Raw genomic sequence first — 16,351 nt, 5'->3', positions numbered from 1 at the left:
CTAATGGGGACCATGATTAACACAGGCCACAGCTCTGGATTCTGTTACAAGGCATGCCTTTATAGAACACAGAGACCCTCTTCTCTGAACTCATTTAGGCTCATTCCCTTAATTTATTAAACTCCATTAAATAAAGTACTTTCATCTGCAAAGGATTCTAATTCCATTGTCTAGGAACTTGGCTGGCTGCCTTTCCCTGGGTCGCCCGCTGCAGAAGCCCCTTCCCCAGTAAGTGAAGATTTAAGTGGGGTTGGGGGGAAGGGGATGGAGAGAGGGGGAGGGAGGGGACAGAGTTCCATAAAATACCTTAGAAATCAGCGAAGCGCTCTGAGTTTCTATGGCAGGTTTGGCTCTGTGGCCCAACCTAGGATTATAGTCAGTGGGCTGGAAGGAGTTTGGGGGAAGAGTGTACGTTTTATGCACAGGCTACTAGTTGGGCCATTCGCTAGTTGAGGGACCTAAGGCAATATGAACCTCTTTAAGCCTCAGTTTCCTTTTTAATAATATAAGGATCCTAACAAACCTCTTAAAAGGCTAAATGAGGTAACGACTGTAAAAGTCCCTCGTGAGCTTCAGAGTATCAGATAGTACTTGTTCTATTTATTCTTTCTAATAAAAAAAAAATGTAGCCCTGGTTCGCTTCTCCTTTGTGTTTTCTTGTTGTGTAGGGTTACTTCCACTAGGTGGTTATCAGAGGAGTTAGGCTTGAAGGCTGAGACTGACTCTCCCTCACTGTGTGAACCCAGAGAGCTTGTGCTTTGTGCCTCAGTTTCCCCATCTAGTGAGTCCTGGCGCTGATTCCTATAGCCAGTGTCAGTAACCATAGTGAAAAGGATATGCAGACGATCATGCTCTGCATCCTCTGAATCTGGGTTCTCTTGTTGCTGATTAAAGTGGTAGGAAATGTTCCAGTTACTATGGCTACGTAAGAAATTATACCAAAACTTTGCGGCATACAACAACTATGATGCTCGTGGGCATAACCTACATCTGCAGGCTCATCACCCCCAAGTCTGGAGGTCTATGCTGGCTGGTGGCTGGTGGCTGGTGGCCCTGGGTCCCTCTCCATGTGGGCCTCTCCATGCACATAGTTTCTCTGCTTGGGCCGGTTTGGGCTTCCTTGTGGCATGGCAGCTGGTTTCCAAGGACTGGAGGCCCAAGAGAGACCAAGAAGCAGATGGAAGTCATAATGCCCTTTATCACCTCGCCTTGGAAGTCCTGCAAGGTCACTTCTGCCACCTTTCGTTTGTTGAGACAGTCATAAAGTCCCATCTGGGTTCAAGAGGAAGGGAAACAGAGCCTGTATGCTGATGGGCAGTGGCAAAGATTGGAAATATTATCATGGCCCTTTTGGGAAAAGACAACTGGGCAGATATGAGTCCAGGCAGTTCCGGGACTTACCACGTGCCAAGGGGCTGCTGCTTAATATTTGATGACTGACTGATGTTTTCCATCTTCTTCCTTATCCAACTTGTCATATAGTTTGTCTTCTTTTCTCTTTGTCCACCTGCCCTCTGTGGGACCAAAATAATGGGGAAGAAGTGGGTACGTGGCCAGCAATTAGAGAAGAGAGAGAAGCAAAATGCTTGAACTAACAGCTTTAGATGTGACTATGATGAGGACCCCCTGCCCCACCACCCCGAGCTGGATGCTCCCACTGCTGCAGAGCTTGCTGATTTCCGAAAGCAGAGAAGACAAAGCATTTTGCTTCTTAGAATCTTGTCTGAATTTTGTATGCTCTCTGGCTGGCAAGAAGAGGGACTTCATGTCATTATGCAAAGAATGTAATAAAAAGCCAAAGCTGGTATGCTCCCTGCCGTGCAGAGATGAGCTTTCCAGAGGCCTGGTCTGGGAGTCAAGCAGCCCGCTGAGCAGGGCAGCAAGCAGCAGGGAACTTGGTGGGGTTGCTTTTGACAGCCCTTTCACCCACCTCCAGAAAGCTCACTGGCCACAGAGACCTGTCCTTGAAGAGTTCAGGGCAGGAGAGAGGGAAAGGAAGGGGGAGGAAACACTATAGAATTCGTGCTTCTTGGGGTCCCATGTCTTGGTTCATTCACTATGCGAGCGTAAAAACTCAACCTAACTGTAAGGATGAGCAAAGAAAAGGGTTCTCCCCTCCATGGTGGCATCTGGGACTTTTCCTCCCCTGCCTCTGTTTGGTTCATAAATGTGGATTATATGTGTATTCTTCTGTGGACAGGACCATGGCAGAAATTTCTTTCGTGTGTTCCTGGATAGAAGGGGGAGATGGTCCAGGCACCGTCTTAAACTTTTTTTTTTTTTTGCTACTCTGGCGGCTTTTCCATCTCTGTTTCAGCAAAGCTTTTTCAGAGATGTAAATGTTTGCTCATCATTAATATCAGCCAGGCCATCATGTGGCAGTGCTCTGACCACATGCCCCTATCACTCAACTGACGTGCACACGGAGAACATTTGCCTTAATCTAAGGAAAACAAATTTGGGAAGACACGTCTGCTAGTATTTTTTTAAAAAGAAGAAAGAAAGAAATATATATATATATATGACACATTCCAAAATGAAGAAAGTTTTTTTTTATTAGTGAATTCACAGACATACACATGGCATTTTTCTGATGGTTATTGCACGTATGATGTATGAATGGCAATGTGAGTAAATGCTGGCCACCTCTATTTTGATTAGCTCAGCAATAAATGGCTCTTCCTCTCCCTTGCATGGCTATTTAACAGAATGCTATCTGTGCCATCTAGAAGCCTCAATTCAGAAGCCAGAAAGAGAGGTTTCAAGCTGCAATGGAACAACATCCATGGTTCGAAAAAGAAGAGTGGAAACATTAGCAAAGCAGACTCTGTTCTCAGAAACCCATGGAATTTGCATTTCAGAATCTAACTATTATCTCCGAACTTGCTAATTTTGAACCTTAAGCAACTTCCGTTGAAGTAACCCACACAGGGGAGAAGGAGATATATCTTTGGTTTTATCTGCATCCCCCTCCCTGCCCCACCCACCCCCCCAGCTCCATCTCACAACTCCAATACAAAGGTCCCAGTGCCATCTCTCAGCATTGGGGCTTCTTTTAAATTTGATTATTTACTATATTCTAAGAACTTTAGACACTTGATTTGGGACATTCACTTATATTATCTCATCTTACCTTTGTTCAAAATCCCAATGCCATCTCTCAGCATTGGGGCTGCTTTTATATTTGAGTATTTACTATATTCTAAGAACTCTAGACACTTGATTTGGGACATTCACTTATATTATCTCATTTTACCTTTATTCAAAATCTACCAGGTGAGGTACTGTTATTATCCGCGTTCTACGGATAAGGACAGGAAGTTCAGAGAGTATACATGAATCACAATCGGTGATGCGCTAATGAGCAATTGATGGAGCTCAGATTGGAATTAGTATTTCTCCAACTCCAAAGATTGGGCTCTAAGGTACAATGAACTCAAGAGTTGTCCTCAAAGCGCGCACAGTCTCCCTGGGAGGTGACCAGGCAGCAGACTTGAATTTGAATCCCAGATCACACTCACTTGCTGTGTGACCTGAGCGAGTTCTTTCACTTCCCTGAATAGCCATTTTCCCATCTGAAAAAAATGGAGGTAATAATATATCGTGCATCCCTCATAGAATTGCTAAAAGGATTAAATTGGATTACTCATATAAACAGTGTCTTGCACTTACTAAATGCTATGATAATTATCTGCTATGACCTCTTTTCAATAATGAGACCATGGGATATATTATAAGTGATGTGCTAAAAGCACCTCACCCAAATTGGGTAAGGAGTGCCCCATACCGAGACAAGTGCCCCGTTGGCCATATACCTCTGCTGGCTGCCTGGACCAGCAGGGGATCATGGGAAGGAAGGTTGACACAGTTTGAGCAGCATTTCTATGGGCAAATAGGGCCAAACACTTAGCTCAGAACTCCAGCTGCCACTCCCAGTAGCTGACCTTGCCTGAGCTCTCTGGCAAATGGGTCAAGTAGGGTACAGATGTGCTTGGAATCGAGGGACCATGGGCCTCCCTCTGGGCCTAGGAACTCAGTGGTTGAGGGACCAGAGCATCCTGAATTATAGGCCTTGCCTCCCAGCAATTAGCAGAGCAAAGGAAAGATGCTTCTCAGAACCCAATTACTAAGCCAATCCAGGGCTTGCTTTCTCAGTGAGGACTATGAGGACAAAGGATTAACCTTAGACCTGAGGGCCACTGAGGGCCATACCTTCTGTCTTTTTCACTTTGAAGTCAATTTTTATGTAGCATGTTCTAAAGCAACCTGGATTTTAACAGTCTTCAAAAGAATAACTTGTCTTCTCTGTCATGTCCAAAGTCAATAGAAAAAGTGAAGTCGTTACAAACTGAAGGAACTTAGTCACTCTGAGAATGGTTGGTGAATTTCATGCTGAAGGTCTTTCTAAATTCAGTCTCTCATCCCAAAATTAAATTCTTATCAACAAATCATCAGTGAAAAGTTCTTGAACACAACAAGTCCTTCCTGTAAAGAGTTTTTAGTACAAGTAAGTTTCATGTTTAAACTTTTAGAAATTTTAAGAGTTTAAGTAAAAGCAAACAACTTTATAAGACATAAAATAGTAAGAGCTGCACATGTGTAAAAGCTATAAGTATGTGATCAAAACATCGACCAGCTCAATAGCTTCTCACGTGATAAAAGCAGTACCTTGGTGCTTACACCCATATCTGTTACCCGCCCCCAGTGGCCCCCATGAGTCCCCAGCAGTAACATGATGCTCTCACACAAGTCTGTCAGCCACAGATGCTCAGCGCCGTGTTCCCCGTTTGCCTTTTCCTCTAGGCCTGTCCCCCCTCACTGCGCCCACTGCCACCAAAGCTATTTAGAGAAGGCTCCCCATCTTCAAGACAGAAGCATACTTGCCAGGGATGGGGTCTTGGGATGCTCCTATAGCCTTCAGCCTTGAATGTCAAGAGGGGTGTTATTTCCTTTCAGAGACGGTGAGAATGTTCTCCTCCCCAACTTTAAGTTTTCACCAGGGTCTTCAATCAGCTTGTTTGGCTGCCCAGATCTATTATTCCCACCTAGGGGCTCTCATCTCTGGCATCCAGCTCTTATTAGGTTTCTTAATTCTGTCCAGCAAGCTAGACACAGAGTCGTTCTCCTTCATCTTCTCTCTCTTCCCAGCCTCCCTCAACTACAAATTCTTTTCTCCATATTGTTATAAGAAAAAAAAAATAAAAGCCCTTTTCTATCAATGACTGGAAATAGAAAAGAGAGAAAGTGTGTGTGTGTGCATGCACACACCTACCTGAGCAGTATTCTCACTGGGCTTTTTTTTTTTTAAGATTTTTATTTATTTATTTGCGAGAGAGAGTGAGCATGAGCGAGGGGGAGGGAGGAAGAGGGAGAAGCAGACTGCCCGCTGAACAGGGCGCCCAATTCAGGGCTCGATCCCAGGACCCCGGGATCGTGACCTGAGCAAAGGCAGATGCTTAACTGACTGAGCCACCCAGGCGCCCCTTCTCACTGGGCTTTTAAAAGCTCAAATGAGTCAGAGGGAATTATCAGGGAAGGTTTCATGGGGTGACGAAGATCTCATTTACCTTAGAAAATGGGAAGCATCAGACGTGCGTGCAGGTGGAAAGGACAAAGAAAGGGTGCCCACAACAGAGGGGCTGACAAAGCGTATGTGAGCAGGGCCTGCTGAGGGGAACAGTGGGGACAGTTAGCTTCAGGCAGGAATTGTGGCAGTTGGGGGGTCGTGACACCTAAGCGGGGCTGCTGGGGCAAAACTGAGTAGTGGGAACACAAGGAGATGAGAGTAGATTTGCTGTGGCCAACATCGAGAGAGCTCTCGAGGCCGTTGAGCCGGGGTCGTGGCAGGATGTATTTACAAATTTCGAGGGAGCTCCACCTGACCAGGGGATGTGCACGGTGGGCTGCATGAGGGCAGAGTGTGCAAGCGTGTTGTCAGAGAGGGAAGAGTCTGACAGAGAAGGCAAGGAAGCATCCGTGCCTGGACCACAGGACGAAGACTAGTTGGCAGGAGGAACCAGCGACGTTCCGGAGGAAATCAGGGATCTCTCCTCCTTGATGTTGCCACTTGGCTGAAGTTTCCTTTGATTGTGAACTACATTCCAAAATGAGTTCAAACAGGTTTTGTGCCCTCTACCACCCCTACCCTTTGTCCTGTAAGCTCTTTATTCTCATTTCTCTAAGAAGCCTCTCCATGGTCTGCCACCAGCACCCCTGCTTTGTCTCATCTGTTTTCTGTTGCTGCGAACCTTGGTTTTGCCACCTGTTTGGTCCCCTTGGACTTGAAACCCTGCCTTCTCTTGTTTCCTGGCCCACTCTCTTTGGGGATAATGAGGGGAGGGATCTTTCCTGCTTCCCCAGAGCATCACTATCCCCAGTCCTGCCTCTTTCCTTCCATTATTCCACCGTCTTTTCTCCTAACCTAGAGGAAGGGAGATAAGAAATTCTTTAATTGGAAACTCCAAGATTGGTGCATGATTGACCAAGCATAAAGCCCCTCTCCATAGTAGAAGATGATACCTGATTCCTTACATGTATATCGTCTCTTTTTGTAGCCGAACTGGTGAGTGTTCCCCTTTATCACCAAAAGCGCACTTAGAGGTCCTAGGGGGTAATGCATCTCTGCTCCTAGTGTAGAACCCCCAGAATTTCAGGGACTCAAGCTCAACTCTCTGGACGGTTACAATGTCTCGTTTTTCAACTTGGAATTGTAACACCGAGGGCCTGGATGGCAACTCAAAACTGGTTTGGGATATGGAGCCAGGTCTGCTCCCTAACTGACATGGAGAATGGGTCTAATAACCAAAAGACAGTGGTTCCAGGAAGCCCAGCTTTCCTCTGAGCATGAACAAGGTGGAAAGCAGAAGGATGGTGGAAAGTGAAGGTGGAAAGTGAAGAAGGATCCCAGCATATTTTAGGTCGGGATCAAGGGATACCCACTTGGTTGGGGCATGTGAGCCTTTCAATATTGTGCAGGCAGCTCAGCTTGGAAACTGCCATCTCTGGCCATATCTATATGATCCAAAGCCTTCTGGTGCAAGAGCAGACTTCCTGGAGTAGGTTCCAGTAATTCTTCCCTGATCTCAGCCAGAAGCAGCCACAGAAAAGCCTTTTTCTTTGAAATCTGGCTGTCCTCCTGCCAGGGTTGTGAATGGCCCTGGGAGAAACAGCGATGGTTAGCTGGTGGAGCAAATTGTAATTTTATAGGTATTGGGAGGGCTTAAGTAAAGGTGGTGTATTCAGGCCACCATAACAAAGTACCACAGACTGGGTGGCTTAAGCAACAGAAATTTATTTTCTCACCGTTCTGGAGGCTGGAAGTCCAAGGTCAGGGTGCTGGCGGGCTCTTCTCCTTGGCTGCAGATGGCTTGCCGCCTCGCCACATGGTGGACTCTATGTGTCCAGATATCCTCTTCTTATAAGGACACCAGTCAGATTGGATTAGGGCCCACCCGAAGAGCCTCACGTCAACTGAATCACCTCTTTAGAGGCCCTTTCTCCAAATACATCAGATTCTGAGGAATTGGAATTAGGGCTTTAACATGTGAATTTGAGGGAACAATTCAGCCCCTAACAAGTAGCCTAAGAAAACCTGTCCTCGAGCACTAGGAATCATCATAGCTGACATTTATCAGGCGGCACTAAGTGCCAGAGACTGTTCTAAGCATTTTTCGTATAGTATTCCATCTCATCTTCACAATGATAGATTGTATAATTATAGATTACGTAGATTATAAATTGATTCTGGGTTATAGAGTGCTCCCTTCTTTTCTGAAAAGCAGACAACTTACTTTGGTGTAATTATGTGATATAGGGAACATCACACCCCAGTCTGTGACCCGGGGCTTCTGTGATTTGATGGGGGTTGAAATAGCGGGAGCATCTTATTACGGTGCTTTGGCGGGGAGGAGATCTCTGACAAGTGCAAGGCTTCCTTTCTTCCATCCATATCTCTCCACAAGCCAGACTTGCACCAGGGGATGGGACAGTATGAATGGGCAGACTGAGGGTCTTACATAGGGACTCCCCCATCCGCAGAGCTGACATTCTGCCCTTGTTCCTAGGCAAGCTGAATCATCAGAATTTAGACAGGAAGCTCTCATCTTCAGGAGTCAGGCAAGAAAGCATGACAGAGCACGGTCCCCAGGAGGCGGGCAGCCTCCCAACTGAGTCATGGCTGTGTAAGATGCACCAGCACATCCTGGAGAACCCATATGAAAACTGCTGGGCATTTCTTCGAGCTAGACACCTGTACCAAGATTTTTCTCATTTAGCCCACCTATCAGCTCTGAAAAAGCTATTCTTATACCTGTTTACAGATAAGGAAACTGAAATTAGAGGCAACCACAGCTCTGGGCCCCACCCTTCCCTTGTGTGACCTTGAGCTGGATGCTTAACCTCTCTGGGTGGGTCTCACTGGCCTCACCTATAAAATAAATGCTCACTTTCATATCCCCTTCCAGCCTGCCAGCTCCGCACGGCTAGTCAGGGGCATTTCTGCTGAGGCCTCAAAGAGCCCAGCGCTCAAGCTCCATCAGAACACTGCACATGCGCCCTGGGTAACCACTCCTCACGGCCTCCCCTGTTCCCCATGCTCCTCTCTACAGACCCAACAAGGAACGTGCTCCGTCGGCTCCCCCATCCCCACCCGACTGTCCCAAATCCCTCCTCACCCAGGGTAACCTGCAAAAACCCATTGAGTTTGCATAAGGGTAAACTTGCCCCCCAGAGTGTGAGTCGATCAGCAATCTGGACCGCCCCCGGGGGTAGCCCTGGGCCACCCTGCCAGCTCAGAAGGAGAGTAGGTGAAGAGTGACACAGGATGAACTGACACTGGGCTTTCGGTCTCCTTCTCTGACCCTCCAGGAGGCTCTGTCAGTGGTGAGCGACGACCAGTCCCTCTTCGACTCTGCCTACGGAGCGGCGGCCCATCTCCCCAAGGCCGACATGACCGCCTCAGGGAGCCCTGACTATGGCCAGCCCCACAAAATCAACCCCCTCCCACCGCAGCAAGAGTGGATTAATCAGCCGGTGAGGGTCAATGTCAAGCGGGAGTATGACCACATGAATGGATCCAGGTAAGCCCGCCAGGCCTGCGCTGCTCCAGGGGTAGGCACAGCAGCTGCCAGGTGCGGGGCTGGTGGAGGCTTGAGGCACGCTCCCCAGGGGTCTGAGTTGAGCAGATCTGACCTACGCAGCTTCTGGCGCTCAGGGTGCCTGCAGCAGGTGGGGCTCTGGTGCTGGGCCGGGGAGCCTGAGTCAGTCCCTAGAGAGCTGAGACAAAAGAGGGTGATACGACGGAGGGCTGGGGGTGGAGCAGGGCCAGGAAGCCCACCTAGCCCTCTGAGCCTTGGTATAGCCCTCAAAGGCCAGGTCAGAGTCAGGCTCATGACCCAATGCAGACACTCTTTTGTGTGAGGCCCAGGTAGAGTCCCTCTTGGGGATAACTTAGTGAGAACATACCATCCTTTGTCCTGTCGAAGATATCTGACCTCTCTGGGTGGGTGTCAGAGATGACCAAAACATTCTTGCAGTAAAAGTCCAGAAGTGGTGATAAAGGTGAGTGCATCTGGCGCTCACTGTGCCAGGGAGAACACATCACACTTGGGAGGTGTATTAGAACTTGGTGGTGCCCAGGGCAGGAAGACTTTCCTTGTGGAAATGCAGGGAGGAGAGCCCAAGGAGAGACGATTCACAGGAACAAGGAAGGGCACACCTGGGGGACGGGTAGCCCAGGTTTCATTCCCAGCTCTGCCCTTGGACGAGCTATCTAGCTGTCTGAGCACCAGCTTCCTCCTTTCAGAACTGGGGCGGCAGGACGTGCTTCTTCATAGGCTTGTGTTGATGGTTAACCGTGATGCTGTGAAGGAAGGACCCAGGACAGTGCCCAAGACTCAGAAGGTGCTCGATAGTGATAACGATCATCCTGAGCAAAGGTTTAAAAGAGAGAAAACGTTAGTCTCATTCATGAACTATCAGGCCAGCCAATGGGCCTTACAGCACAAGGAGAAAAAAATGAAAATTAAGACAGGGCCCTGAATGGCACACTAAGAAAATGCAGAATTTATTCCATATGCAGATAACGACTTTATAGACTTGGCATGTAACATCTTCAGAGCTTGATTTCCAGAGCTGGCAATCATATACAGAGGGTGGGGAAGGAAGGGAGCGTCAGAAAGATAAGAAGTTAGTGAAATATCCCAGTAAGATATGATCCCGTTCTGAATTTGAGTGATGGTAATGATTAGGGAAATCCTAATTTCCCTAATTAAAGGGATAAAAGGGATAGCCACAGGAAGGACAAATCAAAGGGATAATTAGCGGGGCTGAGGTGGACACATATTGAAGCCTATTTGGGGGGACAGAGGGTATATGAGAGGAAAGAATTAAAAAATGGCTGGAGTTTCCCTGTTTTTAGCAAGGACGGTGCCATTAGGCATGGGAGGTAGGAAAGGAAATGCTTTGAGAATAGATGTCAATGTTCCCTCTGAGATTCCTGTGAGCAATCAGTAGAACATCCAGATAAAAATGTCTGCTAGGCGTTGGAAACTAAGGCTGAGGTAATATTTGGGGGCTGGAACACAGGTTTGGGCATCATCTCTAAAGAATTGTCACTAAGAGGGGATGAGGTCACTCAGGAAACAAGGCTAGAGAAGGAGAGAGAAGGGGGTGAGCGTGCAGCTGGGAAGGAGATCTCCCCCAGACAACCGCCGGTCTCAGACCTGCCTGTGGGAACACCCAGCCCTACACTTTTCAATCCCACTAACAAGAACCAGCCACTGGGATCCCAACCCCCATCCCAGAGTCTAGCATTTTAGGAAGGCTCAGAGTTCTAAACCAGGAGCCCCTCACAAGAGCATCTCTCCACATAGATAATAAGGATAATGAGCTCCTCACTGTGTCGGGGGCGGGGGGCGGTAATAGTTTGTTAAACACTTTTTCCATATTATCTTATCATTTGCTCCCCACCATGAGGCTAGGAGATAAATGTTGCAATTACATTTTGACATTTAAAGGCAGATTGGGCTTTGGGGGGGTGGGCAGGGGGGTGCTTGATGCTTTGTCCAAGGATTTAGAGGAGGCAAAACCGGCACCAGAGCCAGGCCTTCTGATTCCTGGCCTGTGGGCCTCCTTTCTGTCCCCTCCCTCTCTGCCTGTACATTGTGCTCTGGGGTTCATGGTCCAGTTCCTGACAACCCCCAACCTGGCAGTGCCTCCCAAACTGGCCCAACCACTGGACGGACCTTCCTGATGCTTATTGAAAATCCAGATTCCACGCTTGGAACGTCTTTGGTCTGTTGTAGCCTGAATCCCAACCACTCTTGTAACCTCACCCTAACCCAGACCAGCAGCATCTGTCCTGCTAGGCCACCGCGGTAGCACCCTGTTCGCCCCACTTCTGCTTGCCTTCCTGAAGTCTGTTCTTCACACAGTGGCTAGAGTCAACCTTTCAGAATATTTAACTCTCTTGTGACAAAATCCACAGTCTTCCACACGCCCCATCCCCCTCATCCATATGAAACCCTTTTTATCCCTCCTTACTCTTTCCTTCTGCATCAGCCACCCAAGACTCCGGATCCCAAGCACACTCCTGCCTCAGAGTCTCGGGCCTGTGTTCCTTCTTTCTGGAACATTCCTATTCCATCAAGTCATATGACTCTCTCTCCTACTTGTTTCAGCTCTCTGCCTGAATATCACCTTCTCAGAGGCCTTCCCTGACCACCTGATCTGAAACAGCACCCAGCGCTCTTTACCTTGCTTAGATTCTTCTTAGTTCTTCCTGGCTCTTAACACAGCCTTCACTAAAATGCGGGTAGGGCCTTATTCTGTCTACCGAGCGATGCCTGGTGCGTGATAGGTGCTCAGTAGATAGTTGTGAAATTAACAAGTGAAGGGATGCATGGCTAAGCAGACTCAAAGGTGAAGCTGCTTATTCAAAACCATATAGGTCATCAGTGTATAAGCCAGGACAGCCAAGGTCTGCGGACATTGCCTCAGCTGCAGCCTGCGTTTGTGCTCAGGGGAGGCTGCATTTATGAGCTGACTGCTATCTCCCCTGCAACATACTAATCCTGGCCAAAGAGGGTCCCCCAGGGAAGTCAATTTGCAGAACCCACTTGCCAGCCATCCCTGGCTGCCATCACACCAGAGGCCAGCTGGAGGAGAGCTGTGTGATCACCCTCAAAGAGCAGACGTGGTATTTATGGGGTTCTGGTAGCACAGAGCAGTCCCTGCTTTTGATTGGCCAGTCCTGCCCCAGACCATCCGCAGGTGACAGAGTAGGCGCAGAAGGACTGATGTAGTCTCACCCGCCCCGGGGAAACAAAAAAGGTCCAGTGGACTCTCAGAGCCATTGCCAGCACCCCATAAATATTCTCCAAGAGCTCACATGGAATCTGGCCTGGTGGGCAGCAGGGAACAAGGGTTTTCAGAAAAATGTCTTTGCTGAGGGTAGAACTATGTCAGATTCTATTATTTGATCACACAAAAACAAAGGACACAATGAAAAAGATGCCAGGCAATTTAAATCTCTCATCATCGACACTGTGTTTCCCTGACCCCCTGAGTATTATTGAAATGACCCCTTTAATACCCAAGAATTCCTAACTTCAGATGAGAAAACCAAAGCAGCGTATCTATCCCATTTGGGGTCTTTCGGCTCATGGACTAGATTTGTGGCATCCAATGCAGGAGCTACCAGACACACATTACATTTGAGCACTTGAAATCCAAAACCGACATGTGCTCGAAATGCAAAATATGCACCAGACTTCTAAGAGTATGGGGAAGAAAAGTAAAATAGCTCATTAATTATTTTTATATTGATTATGTTGAAATGATCATTTCTTTTGGCTGAATGATAATTTCTTTTGGATCATTTTCTTTTGGCTGTAGTGAGTTAATATATTAATATATTTTAAAGTTCATTTCACCTGGTTTTTTCATTTTAAAAATGTGGCTACTAGAAAGTTCAAAATTATATATGTGGCTCACATTGTACCACCAGAGAGCGCTGGACCAGAATGCTCTGGACCATCCCCCTTGGGTTTCCGAGTTACTTCATGCTTACTGGAGACCCTGTAGATATCGTGTCTCTGGAGGAGGTATTCTCTGTGCCTAAAGCTACAATGCCCCTCTTGCTTTTTATCCCACTATTAAGTCATTTGGACCAGGGGCATGGGGTCACGTGGAGAGACTGAGGTCTGGGGAGCTCAGGGAAAGCCTAGCTGGCCCATATTGTGGGAGGTTTGCTCTTTCTCCGTATCTTCCTGTCTTGGTTGAATCTGTTAGGATGAGTTGTTCTTGGAACAGCAAGGCCTGTAGGTTCTGTGATGTATGTAGACTTCAGCAACTTGACCCCGGGCTGTGGTCTGCAAATAACTCTCAGCTGCATCCTGCCTCAACCTCGGGGATCGGGGGAGAAACATCCCATGAGGGAAAGAGTATTATTTTATGGAGGGGAGGGGAATGCAAGGACCTGCTTGCCTTGTGTTCCCGGCATGCAGGACCTGAGTCGGCGTTAGTCTACCCCAACACCCCCTAGCACTGGCCAGTGGGCTCTGGATGCTCTTAGGACACACGTGGAGACTTCACATTCCATCTACAGGAAGATCAACCTTCGCACACGCTGTAACTTCTGCCTCTAAGACTGCTGAGCAGCTTTCTCAGGTGCTTCCTTCGGTTCTGAACCTTGCAGTACGGAGCATGTCACACAAGCTGGGCAGGAAGCTGTCCTCAGGCTTCTGGAGAAGTTGTGAGCACCTACTATGTACGGAGGTGAAAACAGCTATGGGGTTAGGGCGAAGGGCTAGATTATGGGTGCTTTTTTTTCCTTTCCTTGGAATTTGCTTCTCACTTATTGAGTATTCCTTTTTAAAAACAACAAGGCACACATCTAGGCATGGCTCCTACAGAAATCCTAAAGACAACACGGATCGCACAATGGTGCATAGTGTGCACACCGCATAGAAGACACACATGATAGGTCCTAAGGCGACTGTGTGGCTTGGGTGGCCTCTGGGACCTCGCATGAGCTATGTGAATACAGAGAATCCACTGACCACAAGCCTGGGCTGCACACTTGTGGCTCGGGGTGGTGCCGTCTGAGTTGCTCGGGGCTGAGCGGGAAGGCAGAGAAGACGTCTGTTACAGGCTAAAGGGGTCATCTTTGGGAGGAGTCTTTGAGATCTTCTCTCACCCAAATACCCAAGCATTCTCACCTTGTTTTAAATTGCTTAACACATTGCAAGGCACCCTTGCAAATCACTGGCAGGATTTTTAAAGCAGCGTTCACTGAACATATGAAAATAGAAGGGGAAGAATAAAGAGCTCCTGTCCCATGGTGAAACTAAAGGAGACGGTTGCAGGGTCCACGTCACCTTTGCTGGGGCCTCTCCTGCCATGGCTTATGGAGATGCTCTGAGCTCCACGCTTGGAGCGGGCACGGCCTCCCTGCTCTATTGTGGCCGCCCCAGGCCCTCTTGTCTCCTGTCCCAGGGCTCTCAGCTGCCTGTGGGCCCCAACCTCATGCTAGCTGTAAGTGCAGGTCTCAATACAAATTAGCAGGAGCGCCGGCAAGCTGAATGGCAGAACCTCTTCCCCTCCGTGCTCCCCCTTGCCCCCCCCTCTTGTTTTCATTGGGCCTCTTCACAGGGCCAGCTGTCTCATTAAAGAGCAGCCTTTAGTCTGTGCTTCACCTGTGCCCACCCTTAGCATAGCTGTCAAGCCCCAGCGCCGCACGCGAGGCGTTTGCTGTCTGCTGGAGGCACAGCGCCCAAGAGCTTGCCAAGAGGGGAGGGCGGCAGGCCGGCGGTAAAGGTACGGCTTTCCTTCCTTTTCTCCCTGCGCAGTCAGGGGAGGGCTGGCCTGGGCAAGTGTGGTGGTCCAGGGTGGTGCCAGGCTTCTCTGAGGGCACCCCTGGCGGCGGGGACTGGGAGCGAGAACAGGGCCTTATTCCAGAGGAGGAGCACCCAAGAGTGGGCGTCCAGACGCATCACCTTGCACAGCTGGGGAGTAGGAGCCTACAGAGGTGCCGGAGGAAGGAGACAGGAGGAAGCAGAAAGATGAGAACTTCTGTGGGATAGGAAATGAGGAGGTTCCCACTCGCGTACAGCCCCCAGGGGTCACCCCAGCAAAAGAACCCTGGTCCCGACGGTGGTTTTGATGTCCTCCTCCGGGAGCCCGCCGATCCTGTGACCTGGGCGCCCACCTCCCCGGCAGGTGCCCATCCCACCTTGGTGCTCCTGGCTCCTCTTCTTACCCCGTCCCAGACCAGGTGGCTCTTACCAAATGTTTCCTCTTTTCAAACTTATTTCTCTCTCTTCCTGGCACCAAGGCCTGGCCCCGCCATAGGTGCCTATGGCATAAAGGGTCGCCCCACTTCGGCAATTTCTGAGGCTCTGGCTTTTCACCTCTGCACGGCGAGAGGTCAGTTTTCGGCTTGGCAACCGCCAGAGGCCCGGCCGACACTGGAAATCATTTTCCAAACCTCGACTCCTTGATGTTCCTCACGGGAAGCGCAGGCTGCTGAGCAGCACCCCCTCTCCCGTCACGCCCGCCATCCCTCCCCCACGTTGGACCTTGCTCTCCTCTCTGAGAGTTTTCTCGCCCCTGCCCACGGCCCTTGCACTCCGGCATCCGCCAGAGGAAGTGTGTGCTCGGGCCACCCCACCCTCGGCCGCGGGGGTTCCCAGCCAATGAAAGCGCTGCTCCCTTGGTGGAAGGCCAGCTTAATCCTCAGCCTCCTGCTGCCCTTGGGCTGTTTCACAATGGACAAGGATGTTGGGAAAGGCTGCCAGGCCGTGGCGGGTGTGTGTGTGTGTATGTGTGTAAGTGTGAAGGCTGCCAGGCCGTGGTGGTGTGTGTGTGTGTGTGTCGGGTGTGTGTGTGTGTATGTCGGGTGTGCGTGTGCGTCTCGGGTGTATGTGTGTGTGTGCGTGCGCGCGCGTGCACACGCATGCCGGGGGTGTGCCCGTGTCTGCGTGGGCGTGCACGCATGGGTGCGTGGGCGTGCACGCATGGGTGCGTGGGCGTGCACGCATGGGTGCGTGGGCGCGCTGTGGGCGTGTGGGCGTGTGTGCGCAGGCGCGCGCCCGCGGTTAGCCTAAAGGAGGGCGTGGGGGGCGGAGCGCGGCGCGCGGGGGCGCGGGCTCCGCTCGGACACCCCCCCAGGGTCTTGCTGGGTCCGCTTCGCGGCCGGCCAAGGCCTTCAGCGGCAGAAGCCAGAGGGCCAAACTGGTGAAAAGCCCTGATGTGCTACTGCCTCCCCTCAGACTGCCATGGGGACATTAAACCTTCAACAATCTGGGGCTCTGACGGCTGGTTCTTGGTTCTCTGCCTGGAAAAACAGTAG

General features: G+C 49.6%; 1 protein-coding gene across 7 annotated transcripts in view; it reads left to right on the top strand.

Annotated features, from left to right (window-relative positions):
- Window positions 1-16,351, top strand: part of FLI1 (Fli-1 proto-oncogene, ETS transcription factor) — a 122,811-nt gene that overhangs the window by 61,225 nt on the left and 45,235 nt on the right. For 5 of the 7 annotated variants that reach the window (XM_064577235.1, XM_064577234.1, XM_064577233.1 and 2 more), the window contains one exon: window positions 8,866-9,077. The exons of the other annotated variants lie outside the window; for them this stretch is intronic. In XM_064577235.1, coding sequence (XP_064433305.1) covers window positions 8,866-9,077 — 212 coding nt within the window. The remainder of the gene's footprint in view (window positions 1-8,865; window positions 9,078-16,351) is intronic. 7 annotated transcript variants of the gene reach the window in all.

Source organism: Mirounga angustirostris, unplaced genomic scaffold, assembly GCF_029215605.1.
Source record: "Mirounga angustirostris isolate CCGP_5_RB_7025 unplaced genomic scaffold, mMirAng1.0.hap1 SCAF_13, whole genome shotgun sequence".
Classification (NCBI taxonomy): domain Eukaryota; kingdom Metazoa; phylum Chordata; class Mammalia; order Carnivora; family Phocidae; genus Mirounga; species Mirounga angustirostris.
The sequence above is the reverse complement of the archived record's forward strand: the minus strand, read 5'-3'. Positions and strand labels throughout refer to the sequence as shown.